Source organism: Staurois parvus, unplaced genomic scaffold (genome assembly GCF_062004578.1).
Source record: "Staurois parvus isolate SC_StPar_1 unplaced genomic scaffold, SC_StPar_1.0 ptg000564l, whole genome shotgun sequence".
NCBI classification, from domain to species: Eukaryota; Metazoa; Chordata; class Amphibia; order Anura; family Ranidae; genus Staurois; species Staurois parvus.
This window is the reverse complement of record NW_028318360.1, coordinates 3,753,132-3,779,104: the sequence shown is the minus strand read 5'-3', so window position 1 is coordinate 3,779,104 and position 25,973 is coordinate 3,753,132. Positions and strand designations below refer to the sequence as shown.

The window sequence follows — 25,973 nt, the reverse complement described above, 5'->3', positions numbered from 1 at the left end:
GGTAGATTAAAGATGGTGGAGCTGAAGAATTATCAGCAATAGGAGATGAAGGGCAAGATGGAATTTGGCCCACACCTGATGTTGTTAATGTTGTTTGAGCTTAAGGATCATCAGCAATAGGAGATGGAATTTGGCTCCCACCTGATGTTGTTGGAGCTTAAGGATCATCAGCAATAGGAGATGGAGGGCAAAATGGAATTTGGCCCACACCTGATGTTGATGGAGCTGAAGGATCATCAACAATAGGAGATGGAGTGCAAGATGGAATTTCACTCACACCTGATGTTGTTAATGTTGTTGGAGCTTAAGGATCATCAGCAATAGGAGATGGAATTTGGCTCCCACCTGATGTTGTTGGAGCTTAAGGATCATCAGCAATAGGAGATGGAATTTGGCTCCCACCTGATGTTGTTGGAGCTTAAGGATCATCAGCAATAGGAGATGGAGGGCAAAATTGAATTTGGCCCACACCTGATGTTGATGGAGCTGAAGGATCAACAATAGGAGATGGAGTGCAAGATGAAAATTTCACTCACACCTGATGTTGATGACACAGTTTTTTTTGATGGATTCAATTCTGTCTACCCTCTGGAAAAAATGACCCAGTGATGTCAGAATAGTAGCTCTTTTTTTCTCATCATAGATGACTCTGTAGCACTGGATGGCATTCTGAATGGCTGCTGCAACCTTTGTGTATCGTTATACGTTGGGGTCCTGTGCCTCAAAAACTAACAGTGCCTCTTCAAGTAAAAAAAAATCCCCTTGCCATTTCCTGTGTGTTGTGAATCTCTTTGGTTCTTCAGTTACATCTTCCTCTTGGCTCTCGTCTTTCGCTGGGCCTCTAATTCTATCAGATCTTCATTAGTAAGTTCCTCATGTTGCACAGCAAGGAGTTCAATGAAGTCATCCTCTTGCAGATCTAGGTCCAGCTTCGTGCTAAGGGTCACTAAATTGTTGAAGACCTCTATGGACTCCTTACCCATCTTCTCAAGTCAATGAACTTCATGAACAAACTGCTGGCAAAGGTTCTTCCAAACCTCATTCATGGTGACAGCCGAAACCTCACGCCAAGCAAAGCGGATGTTTTTTATGGCCTTGCAGATGTTATAGTAAATAATATTTCTTGAAAGTCGCAATAACTCTTTGGTCCATAGGTTGGATGAGTGCTGTAGTATTCGGTGGCAGCTTCACTACTTTGATGTTTGGATGAAAGTCATCCATGAATTGGGGGTGACCTGGTGCATTGTTATGTAGCAAAAGAATGTTGAATAGGATATTTTTCTCCAAACAATATTCTCTATCTCTGGGATAAAGTGGTGGAAAAACCAGTCTTGGAAAATGGCCTGTGTAACCCAGACTTTGGAATTACTCTTCCATACAACAGGTGTTTTTGAGGGCTCTTGGGTCCTCTGAATGGTAAACTAAGAGAGGCTTTAGTTTAATTTCACCGTAAGCATTGCCACCAAACAACAGAGTAAGTCTGTCCTTTGCTGCTTTGAATCCTGGCATCACCTTTTCCTCTTTACTGATTTAACTTCATTCTGGCATCCTCTTTAAGTACAGTCCTGTTTCATCGATGCTAAAAACCCGTGGAGGAAAACAAGCACCTTCGTCAATAATTTCTCTAAGTGTTGCTGGAAAATCTTGGGCAGCTATGATATCTGCACTTGCAGCCTCACCACTTGCTTTTACGTAGTGAAGGTTGGCTCTAACGTTGAATCTGTTAAACCATCCATGGCTGGCAGTAAAAGATGCACACTGTTCACCCAGTTTTTTCTTCGAAGTTTTCAGACAAGCTTTTACCTTTTTCTTGAATAAGCATTAAGCTGAGTGGGACTCGATGCTGATCCTGCATCCGCACACTGAGAAGTTTCTCCATCTCCTCTATCACTTTACCACGCTTTTTGGATATTATTGTTGACTCCATAGGCACAGCAGGCTTCACATGTTCCATGATCTTGGCCTTGTTCTTTAGAATTGTGCCAATGGTTGAGCGATTCATGTTATAATCATATATATATACACCATCTTTTCGCCTCGGTCCAATTTCTCAATTATTTTCACTTTTGTTTCCATGGTTATTGCTTTGCGCTTCGTAGCAGTCCCTTCTACATCACCACTGCTTTTCCTCTTGCTTCCGAACATCCTGGGCTCTGTACAGTACACTATCACACTGTACAGCAAGCACACAGCAGCACAGCTGTAACAATGTCCAGCAGACACGTGAGCTACTTCCGTGCTTTGCATCTATGAATGTTCGTAATGCGAGGTACGTTCGTATCTGTGAAAGTTTGAAAACTCGAATGTTTGTAAGTCGGGGACTTACTGTATATCAGTAAAGCAAATACCATATTGGGCTGTACAAAGGATACACAATCTGTTCCCCTGTGCAAACTGGAAAAAAGGGTTCTTTGGACTCTATAAAAATAGAATTACAGAGACAAGCATTCAGTGGTTCTTCAAGAGTCCTGCATGTTGCTCCGTGCTCCTTATTGCCGACCTCAGGGTCAGCAGTGTGACAAAACCTACTGCGCCTCTAGCTTTATTTACAAGCAGAGGGTGCAAGGGATTATGATGAAGGAGGCTTCAGCTGTCGATCACAGAGTCTCGGATGGTAATTCCCTGCTAGAACCCGGTGATCACCAAGTATCACTGATTGGGGAGAGGTCTGTATGTAAACAGTACAGATCTATCCCGTCAGCTTCAGCACACTGCTTTGTATTGTTCTGTGTTGCAGAGCTATACAAAGCAATGTGCTTACACAGTAAAACACACACAGAACAAAGTAAAACAGTACACAGCTAACCCTCTGATCACCCAAGATGTTAACCCCATCCTGCACAGTGTCATTAGTACAGTGTTGGTGCTTTTTATTAGCACTGATCACTGTATTAGTGTCACTGGGGATGGCAGCGGCAGTTAGTCAGTGTCAGGGTCAGAATGCCCGCCGTAATCCCACAATAAGTCGCTGATTGCTGCCATTACTAGTATAAAAAAAAAATCATAAAAAGAAAAATTCCACTATATATACCGCCATTTGTAGATGCTATAACTTTCATGTAAACCAATTAATTTACATGTATTTGGGATTTTTTTTTTAGCAAAGACATGGAGCAGAATACATTTTGGTCTAAATTTATGATGAAATTTGATTTTTTTTAATTTTTTTACTGGACGTTTAATAGCAAAAAGTCAAAAATATTTTTTTTCTCAAAATTGTCAATCTTTTTTTGTTTATAGCACAAAAGATAAAAAACACAGAGGCGATCAAATACCACTGAAAGAAAGCTCCATTTGTGGGGAAAAAAAGGACATAAATTTCATTTGGGTGCAGCATTGCATGACCGCACAATTGTCAGTTAAAGTAACACAGCGCCGTATCACAAAAAAGTGGCCTGGTCAGGAATCCTCAGGAGGGCAAGTAATTAAATATATTAGATATTTATTGGAGCTCTTACAAACACAAGGGGCAAAAAACCCATATCACAATCTTTTGTGCTGAAGCAGTTGCTTTTGCCACTGCAGAACCTGATGAAAAATCTAACCATTCACCATTTTATGCAAGCTTTGACTGTAGTCGGACTTTATGATTGAAGTGATCCTGTGATCCGGCTTCCTCTGTCAGCCAATGGCGGCTGCAGGAGAGGAGGGATTGCTGACAACAGATGGTCCATTGAAGCCTATGGGTGATGTCACTGCTCCATGGCATTACCAGCCATTTTTGAGCATTCTCTCCTCTCCCCTGCAGCCCATGCTTTCTTTGACAGGTTAGTCAGAATAGGTGTTATTCGGTGGGATAGGATATTTTTAAGAGTAATCAGGTTTCTACCTTAAGGTTATGTTAGTGCAGGGACAGGGGAAAAGTTATGGGCTCACTTTAGGGGTTGCTGACCTCCCGACATAAATGGTCTAGCAGTTCTGGATTTTATATGGTCTGAAACACTGACCTAAAACAAGAATACAGATCAGGAAATTCAGAGTGACATCACCATCTAACCTCCAGGGAACTACCATTTTCAGAATGGAAGGTGAGCAATAGCATCCTACATACTTCAGTATAGATTTCCTTTATGTCGAGTGTTGGGGGTTAAAAAGTTAAAGGTTATTTTGGGGGTTAGGTTATAAAAGTATTTATAGCGCGTTCATTGTTAGGAACAGTGAAACTGAATTTATTTGCAAAGCAGAAAGCCCATGCTGGGTCTTATAATGCCGGCCTTAGAGATTAAAAAAAAAATCATGTTCGCCACTTGATAGTATTGCCATTTTTGGAAAAGGCCGCTCTGCAGATGTGAATGGCTCCCACCGGAGCTCAAAGAACAAAGGAGGCCAAATAGTGTAATACCTTTATGGCAAAGGGTGTTTTATTCCCAAAAAAACACAATACAGGCAGGAGCAGGAAAGATACTGACCATGCATATGTAAGTTGCAAATGGCCGCCGGGGCCCTCGTGGCGCCGGTCGGCGTGACGTCACATCGCTGTAGCCGCTCACTGACGCGTTTCGTGCGAAGGCACGTAGTCATGGGGGGTAAGCTAACCCCCTATGACTACGTGCCTTCGCACGAAACGCGTCAGTGAGCGGCTACAGCGATGTGACGTCACGCCGACCGGCGCCACGAGGGCCCCGGCGGCCATTTGCAACTTACATATGCATGGTCAGTATCTTTCCTGCTCCTGCCTGTATTGTGTTTTTTTGGGAATAAAACACCCTTTGCCATAAAGGTATTACACTATTTGGCCTCCTTTGTTCTTTGAGCTCCGGTGGGAGCCATTCACATCTGCAGAGCGGCCTTTTCCAAAAATGGCAATACTATCAAGTGGCGAGGGGCATTTGACCAGATCTGACCAGACTCGTATAAGGATCCTTGATGTCCTGAGAGTATCTGCTTTAAATGCGCATTGTGATTGCGTATCTGGTGAGTGCGCAATCTTTACATATTTATCACCTCATCCACGGATCCAGCCATTGGATTTTTTGAAGATCTTTTTGGGATCTTTCTTGATCACGTCATAGACTGTGTTTTGGTTTAGTGTCCAATTACCTGTAGTCACCAATAGGTGACATTTTGATTTGCACCTTTATTTGCACCTTAGTGTTGTGATATGTCATTGGCTGTGTCCTGTGGACACAGACGGTGACAGTTCGCACCACTGTGCAGCCCTGCGGCCACATGAGCAGCTAATTTTGACAGGATGTCATATGACGCCAAGTCACAAGGAGGAATGTCCCGCCTGGTCATCAATCTGCTATAGTTTGGGCGGGAAGGTGTTAAAGTGCAATCAGTTATACAGGCAAGTGTCAAGAACAGACCTGGAGTTAATTGGAGATATAGGGGGTGATGATGGTGCTGGAGTATCATTCTCATCCTCCTCATCTTCATCTAGCTCCTCTGGTCTCAGTGGTGTAATATTGTTCCCAAGCCAAACTGAGTGGATGGAGACCTAATACAATGAAAAGCAATTTTCATAATTTGCTGTATAGCATTAAGGTGTAAATACAGTATACAAATATGTAACACAGGAGTGGACAAATTAAGGTAAAATTAGGGTCCAGTCTGCCCAATCCTCAAGGTTCAGAAACTTCTGCCAAGATAAGAATCCAGCTGGCAGTGCTTAAGTAATAAAAGTTGCATCACGCTCTTGAATCAACTGTACAGAGTCAGCCAACAAAGTGTTAACCAGAATCTTGACTTGTATTTTGTTACTGTCCACATTTTTTTTATATCCAATAAACTCCTGTCTTTCTTACTGCCAACTTTAGACTTTCAATAAGATTTAAACAGTTGGATAAACAGTTTTTATTCAAGATGTTTTGCTAACCTTCACTCACAGGAGAATCATCATATATTTAAAGCTGCAGCAACTTTTCTTGTTAATTAAACAGCAGCAGGGGAAATCTCTGACATGTTCTGTGAGGCAGAGTACTTTTATTTTTTGTGGCGTGTGGAGACTTGGACTTCATGTGCAATGAGTGTCTAGCCCTTGTGCATGAGATCCTGGTGCTTTGATGCGGACAGAAGGTACAGGTGCACCATCCAGTCCCCCGGTTGGCAGTCTGTATAACTCTATGAGAAGCTGAAAGTTACTGTGGCTGGATGGAGCTAAATGGTGCACGGAATGGTATAAAAATTTAGGGCAGTATGCTCCCAGAGACTAATGACCATAACACAAGAGGTCTTCATTACAGACATTCTCTGTGCATAGACACTATGATGCAGCAACCATACCGGTTACAGTTTAAGTTTCAATTCCCATAAGTCTTCATACTCTTTGGAAGAACATTTAAAGTGGTTGTAAATACTTACATATACCAAGGAAGTGACTGGCATCAGGTAATTAAACCAATCCTCCTACATAAATTGTACCTAGTTGTAAGTTGTGTCAATCTGCACTCCTCTGTTCTCTACAACAATTGAAATTTATAAAGTTTGTAGAGCTGTCAAAAAAAAAAAAGAAGAAGAAATTGAGGGCAGAGAGTTTAAGCTACACTGCGGAGCTCAGTGAGGAGAGCTATGAGAGCTGATTGGAAGGAATGGACACCCCCCCCTCCAGATGGCTCACAGGAACAGAGCTGAGGCTGTCAATCTGCTGGAGGTCCCTCCCCGTCACCATTTTTCTCTTGGTGTCAAGAAAACTTGACAGAAGTGATTCATGCTGATACCAGAGGTTCTAAGCAACAGACTGAAATGGCAATTAGTGTTCCTATTTGAGACAAGTACACACTATAGAGCAGTGTTTCTTAACCTTTTTTCAGCCAAGACATCCTTTAAAATTCTGCATAATCTCAAGGCACCCCAATCTAAAATGTAAATAAAATAAAAAAAACTATGCTACACACATCCAATACATCCAACGTCAGAGGTGATTTATTCTTCTAAAGCAAATACACATATGCACACTGGTACCGACTAGTATTCTAGTGTCTTTCTCATTTTCTCTCCCTCACTCTGTTAATGTGACCCCAGTGCTGATGGAGAGGGGCAGGGGAGGGCCAAACAAGGATGATGTGCATGCACTCGACATCCTCCTTATCAACTGATGATGTCATTGGTTGTTAGCATGCTGGCACCTAGAAGGTCATAAAAGTGGACAATAAAAACATGTGGCTTTGTGTACTAAAAGGCACTTGTTGGCTTGTATATAATTTTTGGGCATTTTGCCAAGGCAACCCTTTAGAAGCCTGAAAGCACCCCTGAAGAAGCCTGATGGCACCCCGGTTGAGAAAGGCTGCTATAGAGAGATATGCTTTGTTCTTATTTCATGTTTGAAATTTACAACCACTTTAATGGCACTAAAAATATCAGAGGTGACCCTGGTTTGATAATGACCTTTTCATTCTCTCTTCTGATTGATCAGCCACAGAGCAACTACAGGGGTCACCACCTGGGATTTTTACTGTGAAGTCAGTGTTAAGCCCACCTTGAGTGGTATACATATTTTCTTGTGGAACAAAAACACTTCAAACTAAATGACCTGAAGACATGGGATGACACTTGCTAAGCATGATGCCATGTCTATAGGTGAGTCCCAGGTCCTGCTGGCTGGATGCTGGCAGGGGAAAAGATCAATAAGAAACCTGCCAGGACCGCTACTGTCCTCCTGATCAGTCAGCACCAGCCTGCTGATCCTGATGACAAATACATGCCTAACAGTGGCAGAGAACAGACTGCGAGTTTATGGAGTATGCAGCCGTGTTGACAGCGGGCTGCCAGCTGGATGGCACCTGCCCATAGAATGCTATCTGGAATCCAAAGGTTGCTTTACCCACCTGACCCAACTTATAGCTCATGTTTCCGATTTCTCGCTCTGTGTTGATCTGCAGTAGCAGCTTCTCATGGCTAATCAGTGCTCCTGAAACAGTTACAGAGATGACATAGATTTGAAAGAAAATAGATTTATGAACCTACCATTACCATGACACATCAAATAGAAAACCTTTTTCCTTTCAGAGAATAATCACATATAATGAAAGAAAGAAGTCAGGCTAGACAGAGTTTCTAGATAATATCTAAAAAGATTGTGCCACTATGAGCAGAGATGAGTCAGAGGAGAGCATGTAATAGGCTACAACTCCTCTTCCATCTCCTCCACAGTGTAAAAGGTCACTACAGCAGGATGCCAACCAAAGAAGCTTCTTCAGTGAAAACAGTGGTGTTTCATGTACAGGGCAGTGCACGTAAAAGGCATCAAGATAAAAATACTATGAAATCAAGCAGCCTTTCCTTTACAGAGGTTCGCTTGGAGAAATCTCAGAGCTCAATTATCACACAATTAACATTTAACTATATGTCATGCTTTTTTTTAATCTGCACTGAAGTTGTGAAAAATTACTTGCTTCCGTAGATACTCCGTTATTTCAACAAGCATGTGCCAAAGTCTACAATAGTAATGTCAGCAGGAAGGAAAGTATGTGAATTCACCCTTTTAGTGGCTGCTGTCTTAGTAACCATTTTTGCAGCATACCCCTTTTTTCTGCAATGAAAATGAGAATGCATGTCTGTGGGCCAATGTGTAGCATGTCAGCCCAAGCCCCACAGCAGTCAGGGTAGTGATCCAGCCTGCAAGCAGCGTGTACTAGCGAAGGCTTCATTAACACCTCACACGCTTCCCCTGCAGAGAGCTCTAACTATTTTATTAGATGCTTCCTCCTAGCTAGCAGCAATGGAATGACCCAATAACATAACACAGCTCTGATGAAGCGAGTCATACGACCGCAATATTTATTGGATTATTACATAGTACACCAACTACCTTCAATCCCCACCATCACTTTTGTAGGCTTTGATAGATGCACATATAAATGGCCTTAGCAATAAATGTGTTAGTTGTCCTTTAAGAACATCAGGCTTTTTTAAATCCAGATTTATTGGGGGAAAACTGTGTTTTTATTTTTCATGTCCCTAGAAGATGAAAGACTGAAAAAAATGGAGTATATGGATGTTTAATGGTATTGCCTCCCAATGCAGAACTTTAGTATGGCTTTCTTATTCCTGGAATTCCTCATTATATAATTATTCTGTGGACTGACATGTTTTAGATTATTATAGGAAGATAAAAATGTGCCCAGGTGAGATCCGTGTGGAATGTATAAAGGAGGTACCTGTGGTTGCAGCAGATAAGCAAGGCACGGGATCCCAGGCTTGACAAGCATGATGCGTGGCAATGTTGTCCCTTCTAGATACCAACGCCTGGATTTCTTCCTCTACTATCCCTCGAACAACACTCAGTTTCCTGCCAAACCTAGACAGATCAACATAATAATGTATGTGCTGTGGTAAGCAAAGACATTTATTACAAACAGCCCTCACCAGAATAAATAACTCATCTGAATCTCTACCCTGTCAACAAGGCTGATTCTATCATTAGGCAAGGAAAAAAAAATGTCTTACCTCAGGACCCCAGTTGTGTGCTGATGGTATGGATTTTGAGGAAACAATGTTGGAATGCAGACTGACCATTGTGCAATGTTCACACTTTCACAACCAGGAGTGTGAGACTTACCGCATTTATGAGACTTGAGGATGCAGTATATGTGAGGAGTAAGGCTAGGCTCACACTGTAGCAAGGTTTGAAATTAATGGACTGCAGTGCCTGTGCTTTGAACAAAAAAACAAAACAAAAAAAGCCCCCCCCCCCCCCAAATTTTTTGCACCATTTTCAAAACACAGCCACAGGGAAATCGATTGGTGCGTTTTCACACCATGCGATCTCCATGCAGTTCCCGCACTTGCAGACACGCTGCGGGTTTAGATGAGTGGGAGCTCCATTAAGAATGAATGGAAGCCCTGCGTGTTTCTGCAAGGCAGCATGTTTTGGCTGCATGTGGTCGCAGGCACAGATGCAATTTCTGCACCCGTAACCATTCACTACAGTGTGAACTTATAGTTAAAGAGATACCCAACCCTGTAAGCATAGTTGACCTTAAACCTGCAGATCTTCCCTTGTCTGAGCACAGCAACCTGATTCAAAATGCTTGCAGGTTGGCAATTTACCAGAAAAAAAAAATTACATTTGAAAAGATTTCAAATAGAACTTCAAAATAGCTCTACATTCACTGAGAGATATGATTTAAAACAATAAATCATGCAGGCAATCTTATGACTGAATTGTATGGATGTTGCTATGCCATGTGTATTCAAAGCGAACACGTCATATCAATAACTGTTCAATGACAGAAACTAGTAACATTTTTTACGGTTTGCAGAAACATACACAGGACAACCTCTAATTAAACCATCACTATCTCATACAAAGATAAAATTACAACAGTGAGTACCGGTCACGTTATAGACAGAAGAAACAGACAGGCATGTACCTGGTATCCAGGGCTTTCAGGGTCTTATTCCGTGGCTGCTGCTCCAGGCAGCTGATGGCTGGGTTTCCAGCAGAGGGAATAGTCATAGCACTGAGGACCAGGGAAGTGATGGCTTGTACAGCCAGGACATTTATTTGTGTTCGCTCTGTGTCCTCCTGATGGAAGAATACATGTGTCACATATTTAGATGAAGGATTCATTTTAAAAAGACTTCTTTACTAGTCTCACTTCATTATCATCACATTATCAACACAGCCCACAGTCAAAAGCATTGAGGTATCTACATGTCTAGGAGAACCAGTATCTGACAGAACCATGAGTGCTGGTTAATCAATAGGGTTTATTTAACAAGGGCTAAGAAAAGAAAATCCCTATTGAACAGTTGCTCAAAAGTGTGCATTATTGCTTGAAAAATTAACCTCTAGAGTTCCAAAGTGCCATAGTCAATTACTGAATCAGTTTGATTCCCAGCACGTGGCCAGCCTAAAAAGGGGTCTGAGCTACACAGGGTATGAACACAGCCGCACAGTTTTACCTCTTGCTGGTCTTCTTGGTCCATTACAATAGGCTGAGTGACCAGAACTCCAAGCAGTGTGGCCCAAGTCTCCTCAAACTGGGTGCGACTTGTCCATCCTAAAAGGCATAAGGGTCCGATTAGTGATGAACAGAAGGAAATATACAGTTACAGAAAACAATAAGGAAAAGTACTTCAGGGGCAGATTTACTCGTTCAGTAATGATGTAAAGACCAGCAATGAAATAAACGAAGCTAGGCACAGACATATCGAAATTTGGCCGGTTTAGCAGGAACTGACCGAATTTCGATCTGTGTGGCCCTCCCTGCTCAACAGAAGTCAAACCGCTGATCAGTGTATTCTGATAGTTGCTGTCAGAATACATTGTCTCAGCAAGGAGGATTACTCCATCCATCTCACATTTTTGCTTAGAGGAATCTTTTTTTTTTTCAGCCTATAACCAGCATATAATGGTTCTAAAGGCAGTAGGGTTTTTACCTTCAAGCCACCTATGCATGAAGGTAAAATACCTTCTGTGCATTGCTCCCTCCCCCTAGCTCCCCTTATGTTTACCTGAGCCCAGTGTTGATCCAGCATTGTGCCCGAGAGCAGCATCGTTGCTCTCTCTCCTCACTGGCTCAGAGGCAGCAGTGGAAGTCACTGGCTCCTGTTGTGGTCAATCACAGCCAAGGAGGAGGGAGCAGGGGTGGGGCCATGCTGCACTGTGTGTATCAACGGACAGAGCATGGCTCGGGAGCGAGCCTGCATGTATGCCCCCAGAGCAAGCATCTTACTATGGGAGCACTGGGCAGGGGGAAGGAGCCAGGAGCACTGGCAGGGAACCAGAGAAGAGCATTAGGGCTGCTCTGTGCAAAACCATTGAATAGAGTAGGTAACTATAACAAGTTTATTATTTAAAAAAGTAAAGATATTTTTACCTTTACAATCACTTTAAGTTTGCAAATGTTTTTCACCACAAGGCTTGTTTCCTGCACATGGGACACTCAGGCAATCTGCTAACAAGTGTGCTAATACACAGTTTAAATAGATATGACACGAGTTCAGTTTTTCAGCTCCCTCTTCCTCAGGGTGTCTAACGCATGCTTGCACAGCAAAGAAAGCATTATGTGGATTTATTTTCAGTAAGTAAGTGATACAGGTCATTGCAAAACTGAAGAGTGAAATAGAGGGGTCACTTGTTCGGAAGTGCAGCAGAAGTGCATGAATCACAGGGCTGCCTAAACAGAATTATAAATACTTTGTTAGGTTAAAAGGTTCACGAATAGGCATTTTTAACATTTAAAGGACTTCTTGGAATTGAACTTTGATACTAATGCCCTCCCTATCCTCTTATTCATGAAGGACAGTGCCATCTTAGCCTCTATTTAGGTCTGCAGCTGCTATGGTGCTGCACATGTAAGCGTCTATGACACCTTTTGAGGGTTTGAAAGTTCCATTGAAAGGCACCATCAGATCACTGGCAACTGACAGCTATCACCTCAGACACGCCTTGAATGTAGTATGCAGGGAGCATGTGCTAGTAAGCAGAATGCAAGTAAAAACACAGCAGAAAACATAAGTGGTAAGTGTGATTTAAAACCATTTACTGAACATTTGTAAGTTGAGCATTCTTTTGGGAAACCAGTAAATTAGTGAGTTTAGTTTAACTTGAAAACGGAACTGTCAACAAATTAAAGAATGCCCCAAAAGCAGTTTGTGTTAGGGCTTGTTCATACCATGGTGCAGAGCCGTCAGTATTTTTGCATGCATTCTGCAAGGGCACAACAAAATCAATTGCTCTTTATGTGGCCTGTTCACACCACAACATTAGTATCATGTGCAGATTGTTTCTATGCAGGAATCTGCAACGTGTATAAAACTCATTGAAGGGTGCATGAAAACTGACGTAAACTGATGTCTCTGCAAGTGAAATCTGTGTGTCAGTTTCCATCAGTGTTCATGCACGTATGATGTGAATGACCCCTTAAAGAAGAGCCTGCATACTTACTTTACAATCTCTTGGGTCCTGTGTACTACAGAACTTAAACTGACCATATACTGATAGATTTTTGTCCGTTTTCTGTTGAAATTTGGTTCGTAGGTGGCTCTGCTGGCAAGACCTAGCTTGACAAAGCAAAGGAGCTTGAGAAAAAAAAAATGTCGGCCCATCAGTGAGTGCAGTCAATCAGATACACTCGCAATGTAGATGGGATGGAGAAATCGTTTTTTTTTTTGGTTTTTTTTTTTTTTTTTTGAGCCTGCATTACGCTGACATTCCTGGATATACTGGCTTCCCACAAAGCTTTAACTGGAGACTTCAAATGTGCAGAACTGCAACTGGAGGCACGGGCACTGAAAGAGGTCAATCTTTAACAGGTACATGTTTTAGGGCCTATTTATATTTGCTGACAAGGCTGCTTTTAAAGATCTCCTGTACCCTCGTATCTTCCGTGTCCACCGATCTGTCTAAGGATGTGATCCAACTTGACAGAATGGCTTGAGCTGGTCTTCTAATGAAAAATTTTCCTCCATGTTTTCCTTCTATACACTTTGCATCCCACCATGTGATTGTGAATCATGCAACCTACCCAAAGTATTGATGCGGTAGATAAATTCTTTGAATACTTCCTTCTCCTGCAGAAACTCAACAGGGATCTCAGGAAGAGAAGTTCCGAATTCCCCTCCCATTTTGGGAGACCACCCCAATTTCCACACCTGAACAAAGCAGACACAAAGAATATTGGTAATGACCAGTGCTACATAAAAATGTAAGTGATAAAGAAACTATTATTATATTCTCCTTTACCGTAATCAGGAGTTTTACGCAACATACAGGTGTATATTACTAAAGTAGTAAATGTGACTTTCACAAACAATCACTGGTGCAGAGACCATCACTGCCATTTAAAACGCATGCACTAGCAAGATTCACCTGAAGTGAATGTTCTGTGAATGTCAGATTATCTGATGTATAAATATATATGTATATATTCTCCTAAAATAATTTTTGCATTCACAATTTTACATGATTTTTAACATTCCGACTGTTGTAATTCATGTACAGATTTGTATGATGATTTGAATAACTGTATCATGGATCATTAGCATCAATGATTATAGAAGTATTAAAACAGAAAACAAAAAATGTAATGAATTGCTTAATAAATTCTTTGATGTGGTGGCTGCATTCATTTTCTTTGTTTAGGCTTTTTTCTCTTTAGTTTCACCTGGTGATCCTGCCATTATGTCTGCTATTTTTCAACTTAAACGGACAAAGCTGTCCAGACACAGTAGCAGTTACAGGATTGGGACAAACCATTTATCACTAACAGGGGTGCTTGCAGTGGTCCAGTGGTTAATTACTGGAACAACAGATCCCCTGTATGGCTCTAGCTGCAACAGATGAAAGCCAGAGGGAGAGAGAGCAGCAGCAGCGAGCTTTTAGCTGCTGCAGAGAGAGCCATACAGGGGATCTGTTCCATTCCATAATCAACCCCACACTGTGTCGATCTACCTCCCTTACCACATCCCTCGCTTCCCCTTATCCAAGGCCCTGTACCCTGGCAGAAATCGTGAAATTTTGGAACTGATATTTGGTTCCTTTTAAATCATAATGATAACAGAAATCACCAAAATAGCCATGATCAAAAGTTTATATACCCTGGAATGTTTGGCCTTGGCACAGACACACAAGGTGACACACACGTTAAAATTGCAATTAAAAGGTTAATTTCCCACAGCTGTGGCTTTTTAAATTTCAATTAGTGTGCGTAAAAATCAATAAGTTTGTTAGCTCCCACATGGATGCACTGACCAGGCTAAATGCAGAGCCATGGGGAGCAGAAAAGAACTGTCAAAAGACCTGCGTAACAAGGTAATGGAACTTTATAACGAGGGGGGCATAGTCGCAGACAGGGGGGGGGGGGCATTTTTCTTGCTTTAGTGCATTTTTTGCTGGAGTGCGAAGCAGCAGTTGAACACAGCCCCCTGATCATGTCCTCTCTGCTTTTTCACAGGTAAATGCTACAGTCTCATCTCCACCTTAAACTGTCTCCCTGCAATGCACTGACTTTCTGCAAAACGCAGGCTAATTAGTCTATATCGTTTTGTCTGTTTGTTGTGATTGATTCTCACCTCCTTTTGCCTTTCTTTGATCAGAGAATCAATCATCTTTTATGACTTTGACCTGTTTCTGGGTGGCTGGTCTGGTTTTGACCAACCTCCCCCAAATTCCTTATCAGTTCCTAATTGGGGCAGAGAAGAGTTGCTCATTTGATCATCTCCCTATAAATTTAGATCAGTTTATGGGGGATTGTCACAGACCGAGGGCATTTTTCCTGCACGAGCGTATTTTCTGCTGGAGTGCGAAGCAGCAGTCGAACACAGCAGGGCATTTTCTTCTGGAGTGTGAAGACGCAGTTGAACACAGCAGTTTAACTAAAGCAAGATAACACAAGCAGCAAGAAGATACCACAAAGAACTCTACTGCACACTGGATGGACTGCAAGCAAACATCCTGGGAAACATCTCCTACAAGTCCGATTCCCACTCCATGTACCTTTTATTACTATCCTCTGTTCTCAAAATCTCATTTCTGTACCCCTCTACTCCACCCCAAAGCTTATACACATCACCCTCACTTCTACCATCTCCCTACTACTGCTCTCATCACCACCTGCTTATACCTTACTCACCTGCTGACCCAAACACCAGGACAGGAAGGCATGTGCACTCATATACATCCCGCTCCCATCTTACTTTCCTCACCCTCCTTCTCCTAACCTCTCGGGATATCTCCTCAAACCCTGGTCCTCCAGTATCTCACCCCCACACCAGGCACCCTCCTTCCTCCAGTAATAACCGCAATCCACTCAATTTAAACTCAATCCCCACGCTCCTAAAAGCCACCCTCCCTTTTACATGTGCACTCTGGAATGCCTGCTCTGTCTGTAATAAGCTCACCTCTGTCCATGACCTTTTTGTCTCCCACTCCTTTAATCTACTAGCAATTACAGAAACCTGGCTTCAAGCAGCAGATTCTGCTTCTACACTTTCCTATGGAGGCCTTCTCTGGACTCACTCACCCAGACCCAGTGGTCAGAAAGGTGGTGGAGTTGGTTTGCGTCCATCCTCACTGAGCACCTTTCAAGTCCTCCATAACCCTCCCTCTCTATCCTCTTCTTTCGAGACTCACTGCATTCAGCTGTTTTCTCCTATTTCTCTGAGGATTGCAGTGATCTACTGGCCTCCTGGAATGGTGTCCAGCTTTCTTGATGATTTCTCTGCCTGGCTACCCTACTTTCTCTCTCTGAAATACCCACTATCATTCTTGGAGATTTTAACATCCCCATTAATGTTAACAACCCGGCTACATCCCAACTCTTCAACCTAACCTCATCTTTTGCCTTAACACAATGGACACAGTCCACCACTCACTCTGATGGTAATACATTAGACCTTGTTTTCTCCCATCTTTGCACTCCCTACAACCTCAAAAATACCCCCTTTCCTATTTCTGATCACAATCTCATCACCTTCAGTGTCCTCGTCTTCAAACACTTATCCCTCCAAGCAGCAAACAATTACCAGCAGAGACCTTCACAACTTGAACCCTTCTCTTTTCCACTCTGCAACTGACCAACTCTATGACAGAATCTCTCTCCTGTCCTGACCTGGCCACTGCTGTCTACAACAGTTCGCTTTCATCCACACTAGACTCACTTGCTCCTCTAACTACACGAAGTATCAGGTCCCAACCAATACAACCGTGGCAGACTGAAACCAGAAATCTTAAGAGACATAGCTGTGCACTGGAGCGATTGTGGCATAAAACCAAATCTCACCAAGCATTCACCCTATATAAATATGCTATCTTAACATACAATTCCTCCCTCCATGCTGCCAAACAAGCCTACTTTTTCACTCTCAATACCTTGTCATCCAGTCCTCGTTGTCTCTTCTCTACTTTTAACGCTCCACTTTCTCCACCTCCACCCAGTTCCTTACTCACTGCTTATGAGATTGCAAATCATTTCAAAAGCAAGATTGATGCAATTCGTAGGGGCATTTCTACTGCACAGACATCTATCCCACTTAGCATACCTTATACTAAACCTCCCTCAACACTTTCTTCTTTTGACCTTGCTGCTACTGAAGAGGTGACTAAAGTTTTCTCAGAAGCCCGTCTCACCACCTGCCCCTTGGATCCTGTCCCCTCACAACTACTACGGTCACCCTCTTCTTCTGTCCTATGCTCCCTCACTCACATCTTCAATCTCTCCCTCTCCAATTGTGCCTTCCCCTCCCCTCTAAAGCATGTACACATCACTCCCATACTTAAAAAGCCCTCCCTGGATCCCACCAACATGAACAACTTAAGACCCATCTCCCTGCTGCCATTTACCTCTAAACTCCGAGAACGCTTAGTCTACAATCGCCTGAGCTCCTACCTTATTGACAACAACTTTCTTGACCCTTTCCAGTCTGGTTTCGTTCACTCCACTGCACTGAAACTGTCCTACTAAAACTCACTAATGATTTACTAAGTGCTAAAACCAATGGCCACTACTCTATACTCTTACTACTTGACCTCTCTACGGCTTTTAATACTGTTGACCATCCCCTCCTCCTCAAAAAACTCCACTCTTGGCCTCCGAGACTCCGCTCTCTCCTGGTTCTCCTCCTACCTGTTGCAGCGCTCCTTCAGCGTTACCTATAACTGTCTCCTCCTCTCCACTTCTTCTTTCTGTAGGGGTCCCTCAAGGTTTTGTCCTTGGACCCCTTCTCTTCTCCATCTACACCTCCTCCCTTGGTCACTTGATAAACTCCCATGGCTTTAAATACCATCTCTATGCTGATGACACAAAAATCTATCTTTTTACTACCCACCTCACTCATTCAGTCTCCTCTCGCATTATTAACCTACTAAGTGACACATCAGCATGGATGTCACTCCACTTCCTCAAATTCAATCTTTCGAAAATTGAGCTCATACTATTCCCTCGAGCCCGTGCCCCCTCCCCTGACTTCTCCATCAAAATCAATAATACAACCATCGGTCCCTCCCCTCATGCCAGGGTACTAGGTGTAATCCTAGACTCCCATCTGTCCTTTCACCCCCAAATCCAATCACTGTCCAAATCTTGTAGACTTCACCTTCAGACTTGTAAAGCGCTGAGCAAACTGTTGGTGCTATATAAATCATGTATAATAATAATAAAGATGAAAAAAGAATATAAAAATATATCCAAAGCCTTGAATATGCCAATAAGTACTGTTCAATCAGTTATTAAGTAGTGGAAAATTGGGGAATCTCTCAATACCAAGCCAAGCTGTGGTAGACCAAAAAAATTGCAGTCACTACTGCCAGAAGAATTGCTCGGGATACAAAGAAAAACAAACCAGGCTGCTCTGGAAAAAGACGGCGTGGCGTGCTTGTTTTAAAGAAGGACAATACGGTGATACTTGAACAAAAATGAGTTTCAAGGTTGCAGATATAGAGTGGGAATCTATAGGCCTACATGTAAAGAATGGAACAATAAAAAAGCCTATATAAAGTAAATATAGATGCACCATGTAAATCTTAACAAAGTTTTTTTTTAATTTGCTCCCTTTTGCTTAAATATAACATTGAATGCATTTCTTTTATATAGTTAAAAAAAAGGAATTTTTACTCACTATAAAATACTTTTGTTGGAGTCCACTGAGGAAGTCCTAAACTGTTGGGTTATGTCACGGTCACCCACAACAACAAAAAAAAAAAAAAAAAAAAACCATGTTTTCTCATTTATTGAAGGACACAAGAAGTCTTACAGGATAAGTTCACCTCTGTAAAAAATATAATAAATACACATCTTTTTGCAGGTAAAAAATATGCATTTATTTTATTTTTTTTTTACTAGGCTAGCTAGGACTCCTGCAGACCTGTCTGTATATCTTTGTGTTCATACCTATATTCCACATACAGGAAAAGAGAATGAACTACCATAACGCTGTGGTAGTTCATTGAAAACTACAAGCCGAAAGCTGTAAAGGCTGTCAGGACATGTAGTTTTTCATTCACAGAGTTCAATGAATGAATAATGCGGCCGAGTGGGTGGAGCCCCACACAGCCACTTTATTTTAAACGTGTGACAGCAGACATGGGGGAGCAGTTCCCAGTCTGCTGTCACAGCGGAGCAGTTCCCAGTCTGCTGTCACAGCGGGGACTCAGGGGGTGCAGAGGCAGCTACAGTGCTAACAGGTCACGTTACACCCTGAATATAGATGTAATATGTAACATGTTAGAAAAGGTGAACTTATCCTTTAACCTTCAGGACATCCAAAAGTAATATCCAAAGCAAGAAGGAACTCATGCCTCCAGACAGGCTGAAGAGTTTCAACCTGAGGCCGGAGAGTCTGAACCATCTTCTAGGTAAAGAACACTGATTTGATCTGTGTTCAGGACCAGGTGCAATTACTTGAATTGGTGAACCAGGTTCCAGTGACTATTTCTAAAGGTACAAGATCCATCTGAACTTCTATAATGTCTGGCCAGGGATACACTGTCAAACTGAGTCCTCGCCACCTATCCCCTCAACAGGAGCTTGTATCAGTATTGCTCAATGGGGATGTCACCAGAGCACAACAGGGCCAACACTGGAGTCGGAGCCTTGGTGAGCACCTGACGTGCCAAAGATGTTCAATATCAGAGTCATAAAGTGGTAGTGCAAAGTCCCTACAGCAAACCTCAGAAAATGATCCGTTGAAAAAATCAGGCTTGGAACAAGGCATAATAAAAAATATTCAGTAGAAAATCACAGGTTAGTCTTTACAACAGTAGAACTGAAGAAAACACATCCACTCTAGCAAAACCTGAGGCATGTTGGTAGTAGGGAGAGTTATACCCTGGGTTGGTTGAATCCTTCTGTGGTCAGCAGTAGAACCTGAAGTTTTAACAAATCTTATTCCCTTAATAGACAAGAAAAAAACATCTGTTGATTCTGCAAGAGTTGTAGTGCTGCTCTGTATCCTGTGCATTCTATAATGCTATCTCAAGAAGCCTTATCATTTCTGCCCTGTTTTTTTCTGAACGAGAGATGAGAGGATATGTTTTGTAGTTCTGTCCTAGAGTGACAATCAATGCTCCTCCTCCACAGATAAAGTACAGTAGGTGGGCATTCTCACCCTAGAAAATGGGAGTTACAGGCTTGATAGCAAATGAAAAATAAAATGAAAAAAACATTAAGAAAAAAATAATTCAGACACCACATTTAAGGACTAGTCTGCTGTAATATATTACATTTTTGTTCTTGTGTTTAGATACAGTGAAAAACTACATAGCATTAAGATGACCACGTTCAAATATATTTGAAAGCAGAAAAACAAGAAGAATAAAAAGTAAAGTTTCTTAATAAAAAGGGTGACTCACCAATGGAGGGACTCTGGTGTAGCTGTTGACTGCAGGCAATCTAGCCAGGCTTACAATTATATTCCGTAACACTGGAGTGAGAAATGCTGCAATATTGTTGTTCCTCTTGTGTCCAAACAACAAAACTGTCTGCAGGGAATCCACCATCTCAGACATCATGGTGCAGGCAGTCTTAATAAATACAGCTCCTGAAGAAAAATAAAATAAGATTCTTGTACTTACCGTAAAATGTTTTACTTGTAGTCTACTGAGGGAGCCAGGAATTTGGATACAGCCAGGTTACCCTGCTGCAATCAAGAGGTTTGGATACTGACAAACAGAAAAATAAAAAGGCCAGCCTCTGTATAATTCCTTCTCTACCCAGCATGATTTGGTTTTATGAAAAAGCAGTACCATGGGTCGGAGCAAAAACAGAGAGGGAAGGTACCTGTGTCCTTCAATGGACCACAAGAAAAAGATTTTAAAGGTAAGAACAAAAATAATTTTCTTTATTGTTCCTTTATGGAAACAGGAATTCAGAGGAGAGCACCACCAGTGGGGAATGACTCTACCCAAATGAAAACTGTGCCTGAACAAACAAGAGGGTGTGAACCAAAGACTCACCAAAATAAGTGTAACAATAGAATAACCTTATCAAGGTAGAAAAGACCCACAAGATGATGTGGCCAACAGAAGAAACAGTGGGACAAACCCCAGAACAACAAGGCCTCAAGGGACCCTCGGATAACCCCAATGTCCAGAAAAAAAAAAAAAAGACCAGTCCGTCCACACAGGAAAACCCCAAGCCTTACACAACCAACCCATGGCAACCTAGAGAAGAAACATTTCTAGAAAAAGAAAAGGTGGCTAGACAACCAATTTTACTAATAAGATATCCAAAGAATGAGAAAATCATCACATTAGAACACTTAAGGACTGAAGTGACTCGAGGCAGGAAGAGAACTCAAAAGCTACAATCCTACAAATCACGCAGACTGAAAGGAAAGGTGCCAAAAGTGAAGACAGTATATCACAGCAGACTGGTGAAGGACGCCAGAAAAAAAGGATGCTTAGCCCCTGGAGGTGTATCTGGGATCTGCCACAGCAACTCTGCAGGACCTGCTTACCTGGAGCACAGAACATAGTACAAGGAATGATCAGACCCTCCCTGATCCAACAAAATATCGGCAGTCATGGAGTGAGGAACAGGAAACTCAGCCACACTGCAAAGCACATTTGCCTGATTAAGGTTAGAATAAGAGAAGCTATCTGCAGAACCTTCCCCACAAGGCTGTCCACACAAGGAAGTCCTAAGTCCAGGCAATCAGGCCTGATAATGTCCTCCATATGCACTTTATCTCCAACACAGGGTACAGTGAGTATTCTACCTGCTTAAAGTACAGGGGGGTACAAAACACTCCAGTGATGGTTTCTGCCTACCCCACAGAAGATGAAGACCACCCTGGTGCACAGACCTCTCCCTGTAGCACAGAGTCTACCAGGTGAGGAGAGCTAGATTTTCATGCATTGTCCTTAGGGAAGACAGTGCTGCCAAGGTTAGTATTCTTGACTTCAACCAGCATACAGACCAGGTAACTTGTCCTGCAGGGTCCCCTGACAAAGAGGGCACAATCTGTTCTGTGAAGCTAGACTACAGTCCCAGACATGAACATACACACCAGCAAGTGGAGTCTCCCGGGGATGGACCATGCCACTTACCTGAAGAGACTGATGGGTCAAGCCAGAGACCACCTGATCCATAGACACAATGTAGGTGTCCCGCTACAGACCCCTAACAATGGATAGGGGGGCTCTAAGGACCAATGCGAAAAGGAAAGACACTCCTTACAGGGGTTCTCCCAATGCCCCACACACACCTGATTGGGGAAAATGTGGGAATTCCCTGCCTGTTGTAGTCTGCCATTCATGACCTCTGACTGGTCCTGGTCAAACTTGCAGGACAGACAATCCCACTGGACAGCGCTTCAAGCATCTGATGTAATCAGCGTCCAGTCCCTCAGCCTTAAACCTTACTGTAATGAAACTATCAGGGGCATGAATTCTGAAAGGTACTCAGAGAAGTAAATTAAAAAAAAAAAAAAAAAAAAAAGAGTTCCTGGTGCCCTAGCCTGACCTACTTTACACACAAAGTGTGTCTTCAGCAATAGGGTCACACCTGGGGCTGTGTAAAGGCTCTTGACCTGGAAAGGGTTCCACAGCTAATGAATGCAGTAAACTCAGGTCTGGAAAGTGCCCCAATGCAGAGCCCATTGCCCTGCAAGTCCAGACCAGCCTCCTGGCAGTTACAGAGGAAATAATCCACACAAAAAAAAAAAAAAAATGAAAAAGGCTAGCAAAACACATTTAGACATTACTCAGCAAATCATCCATGCTCCTAGAACACTAAAAAAAAGCTGAGGCATACTGGGTACAGGAGTGATTATGCAGAGGTTGGCTTACAATTTTTCTGTTTGCCAGTGTCCAAACCTCCTTAAGTTGGCAGTTTATCCCAACTGTTTATGAATTTCTGAGTTCCTCAACAGGCGATACAGAAGACTTTTATTAGGAAAACATACAACAAACTCTGCCACATACTGCACATTTGGCAGCAAACTACCTTGCCTTACAAAGTGCGTCCGGCTCGTGGATCACATGCTCATGCCACACTTCTGGATTCTGCAATCTCAGCTTTCATTGCATCATCTAAGTGAGTGTAAACCAATTTTATGTATGATCTAATAAAGTGGATGTACGCTATGGGGCCCCCCCCATTTGTCCTTTTGCATGATGTCCACTGAAACCGCCCTACTAAAACTCACTAATGACCTACTAACAGCTAAAACCAATGGCCACTACTCCGTACTCTTACTACTTGACCTCTCTGCAGCTTTTGATACGGTTGACCATCCCCTCCTCCTCCTCAAAAATCTCCACTCTCTTGGTCTCAGAGACTCTGCTCTCTCCTGGTTCTCCTCCTACCTATCGCAGCGCTCCTTCAGCGTTACCTATAACGCTGCCTCCTCCTCTTCACTCCCTCTTTCTGTAGGGGTCCCTCAAGGTTCTGTCCTTGGACCCCTTCCCTTCTCCATCTACACCTCCTCCCTTGGTCACTTGATAAACTCCCATGGCTTTAAGTACCATCTCTATGCTGATGACACACAAATATATCTTTCTACCCCTCACCTCACCCCTTCAGTCTCCTCTCGCATCACTAACCTACTAAGCGACATATCAGCATGGATGTCACTCCACTTCCTCAAACTCAATCTTTCCAAAACTGAGCTCTTAGTATTCCCCCCAGCCCGTGCCCCCTCCCCTGACTTCTCCATCAAGATCAATAACACAATCATTAGCCCCTCCCCTCATGCCAGAGTACTAGGTGTAATCCTAGACTCCCATCTGTCCTTTCACCCCAAAATCCAATCACTGTCCAAATCTTGTAGACTTCACCTCCGCAACATCTCCAAGATACGCCCGTTCCTAACCACGGAAACCACTAAGCAACTTATTCACTCCCTTGTTATATCTCGCCTTGACTATTGTAACTCCCTCCTCATTGGCCTACCTAATCACAGGCTATCCCCTCTTCAGTCTATTATGAACGCTGCTGCCAAACACATCCACCTTACTAACCGTTCTGTATCTGCCATCCTTCTCTGCCAATCCCTCCACTGGCTTCCCATTGCCCAATGGATAAAATTCAAAACATTAACAATAACGTATAAAGCCATTTATAACTCTGCCCCAAATTACATCACCAATCTTGTCTCTAAATATCACCCAAACCGTACTCTCCGCTCCTCGCAAGACCTCCTGCTCTCTAGCTCCGTTGTCTCCTCCTCCAATGCTCATCTCCAGGACTTTTCCAGAGCTTTCCCCATCCTCTGGAACTCTCTACCCCAATTTATCAGACTATCGCCTACTCTGCTCACTTTTAGACGATCTCTGAATACCTCTTCAGGGAAGCCTATCCTGCCCTCAGCTAATAGAATCTTCTACTCTTCCTACCAGTCCATCCCCCACAGTTACTACCTTTTGTACCACTAGCCGCTCCCTCCTAGATTGTAAGCTCCAAGGAGCAGGGCCCTCCTTTCCCTCTTGTATTAAACTGTATTGTTGCTGTATTGTCTCCCGTTCTATTGTAAAGCGCTGAGCAAACTGTTGGCGCCATATAAATCATGTATAATAATAATTATAATAATAATGACAGAGACATCTTTATAGATATGTGCCAACAAAGTGGAGGAATGGTGGAAAGCAGAGAGCAACAGTGAAGAGCGTAACCAGGGAGTCCAGCTGTGCCAATGGAAATAGCGCCGCAAACACTTTTGACTCTAGATGCTTTAGCACAGAGTCCACAGATCTTTGTGAATGCAGGGACACCAAAGGGAGGCATGGCACTGGGATCCATGCATGTGGAATGTTGCACAAGTGCATACAAGATTACAGAAGATTTATTATTCGGCACCAGCACTATAGAGACTATAGTATTTGGACACTTATTCCACACGAACACTATTTGTTTTTGTGGATATTGAGTAACACATGTGGGAAAGATTAAGAAGCGCAACGCTGTGAACCTGGATTACATAACTGGAGGTTATAGAACCCATGTAACAGTTACAGCCATTTTTTCTTATTTTTCTTTTAAGTTTGAATATTTCATTTTGATCATGTAGTTTTTTACATATTCGTCTATTTAATGGTTGTGGATAACATAGCATGGGTTAGTAGTGATTTATTTAATGTACAACATGTGACAGACTTCTCGTCTTCATATACTGTGCGCAAGCAAGTTGCTGCTGATTGCCTAGTATGTCTGTCTATCTTTACTTTTGTGTAATACTTGACATTCCCTTGTCATTGCTCCAGTATGAGCCATATGCATGGTAATCATTTAGATGATAGGAGGAAGGGTATAGTGTAATTTCAGAAAGCATTTTGAGTTATCACAATATTTATCTTAAATAAATGTTTAATATAGCTTTCAAAATTCTAGAAGCTTGCTCTTCTAATGTTTTTATTACTGTACTAAATTTAGTTGAGTGGTATACCGTGTTAGCCATTGATTAATGCAAAAAGTTTGGAATTTAAGTGATACCCTTGGTCAAGTTAAGTTATCGATGATTGAAGAGGTTGGTCCCGTTGTCCAAATACATTGTCCCATTGGGGGCATATTCCTCCATCCACCTTACTTGTGAACATAGCGGGGGATCCTTTGTTTTTTAGTCTTAATATTAAAGTGATGTGAGATCTGGTCAAACATAAATTCCCCTGCACTCCCCCCAGTCACCCATGTATACCCTGATCCCATACAATCTCCCAAAACACGATCCAGCATGTCTGTAGCTGCCTTGAAGAAGCAGTCCCACAAAGCCATTCAGTCATTTCATGTTCGCTGTCTCCTGAAAATGTACTTGTGACAAAACGCCTGCTTTTAAGAGTATCAGTCCAGTGATTTTAAGGTGAGTGCACATTTGTTATACAAGAAATGCACTTTTTTGAACATATTACACTATGGAGAATGTTTGTGTTTAATACAAGGTATATGGTGATAAGTGGAAGATTGATCTATATCTATAAGCTTTAACCGGTGCCGGCTTGTATTCCAATTTACTTATCTGGTGATTTATGACCTGCTTAGAAATAAAAGGTCATATACATTTGATTAGCCTTTTTTGGTTTACAAGAGGTGGAATATATTGGGAAGGAGAAATGGAATTTGGGGTTCGCAGTGGTTAAAAGGACATTAATGAAC

The 25,973-nt window shown here is 42.4% G+C and overlaps 1 protein-coding gene across 1 annotated transcript in view; it reads right to left on the bottom strand.

Annotated features, from left to right (window-relative positions):
- HTT (huntingtin) overlaps positions 1 to 25,973 on the bottom strand; it is a 268,580-nt gene that overhangs the window by 50,867 nt on the left and 191,740 nt on the right. Inside the window, exons 51-57 of the mRNA XM_089691557.1 lie at positions 20,237 to 20,424; positions 13,416 to 13,542; positions 10,849 to 10,946; positions 10,314 to 10,468; positions 9,099 to 9,238; positions 7,767 to 7,849; positions 5,310 to 5,440 (exon numbers count right to left, since the gene is read on the bottom strand). Coding sequence (XP_089547683.1) covers positions 5,310 to 5,440; positions 7,767 to 7,849; positions 9,099 to 9,238; positions 10,314 to 10,468; positions 10,849 to 10,946; positions 13,416 to 13,542; positions 20,237 to 20,424 — 922 coding nt within the window. The remainder of the gene's footprint in view (positions 1 to 5,309; positions 5,441 to 7,766; positions 7,850 to 9,098; positions 9,239 to 10,313; positions 10,469 to 10,848; positions 10,947 to 13,415; positions 13,543 to 20,236; positions 20,425 to 25,973) is intronic.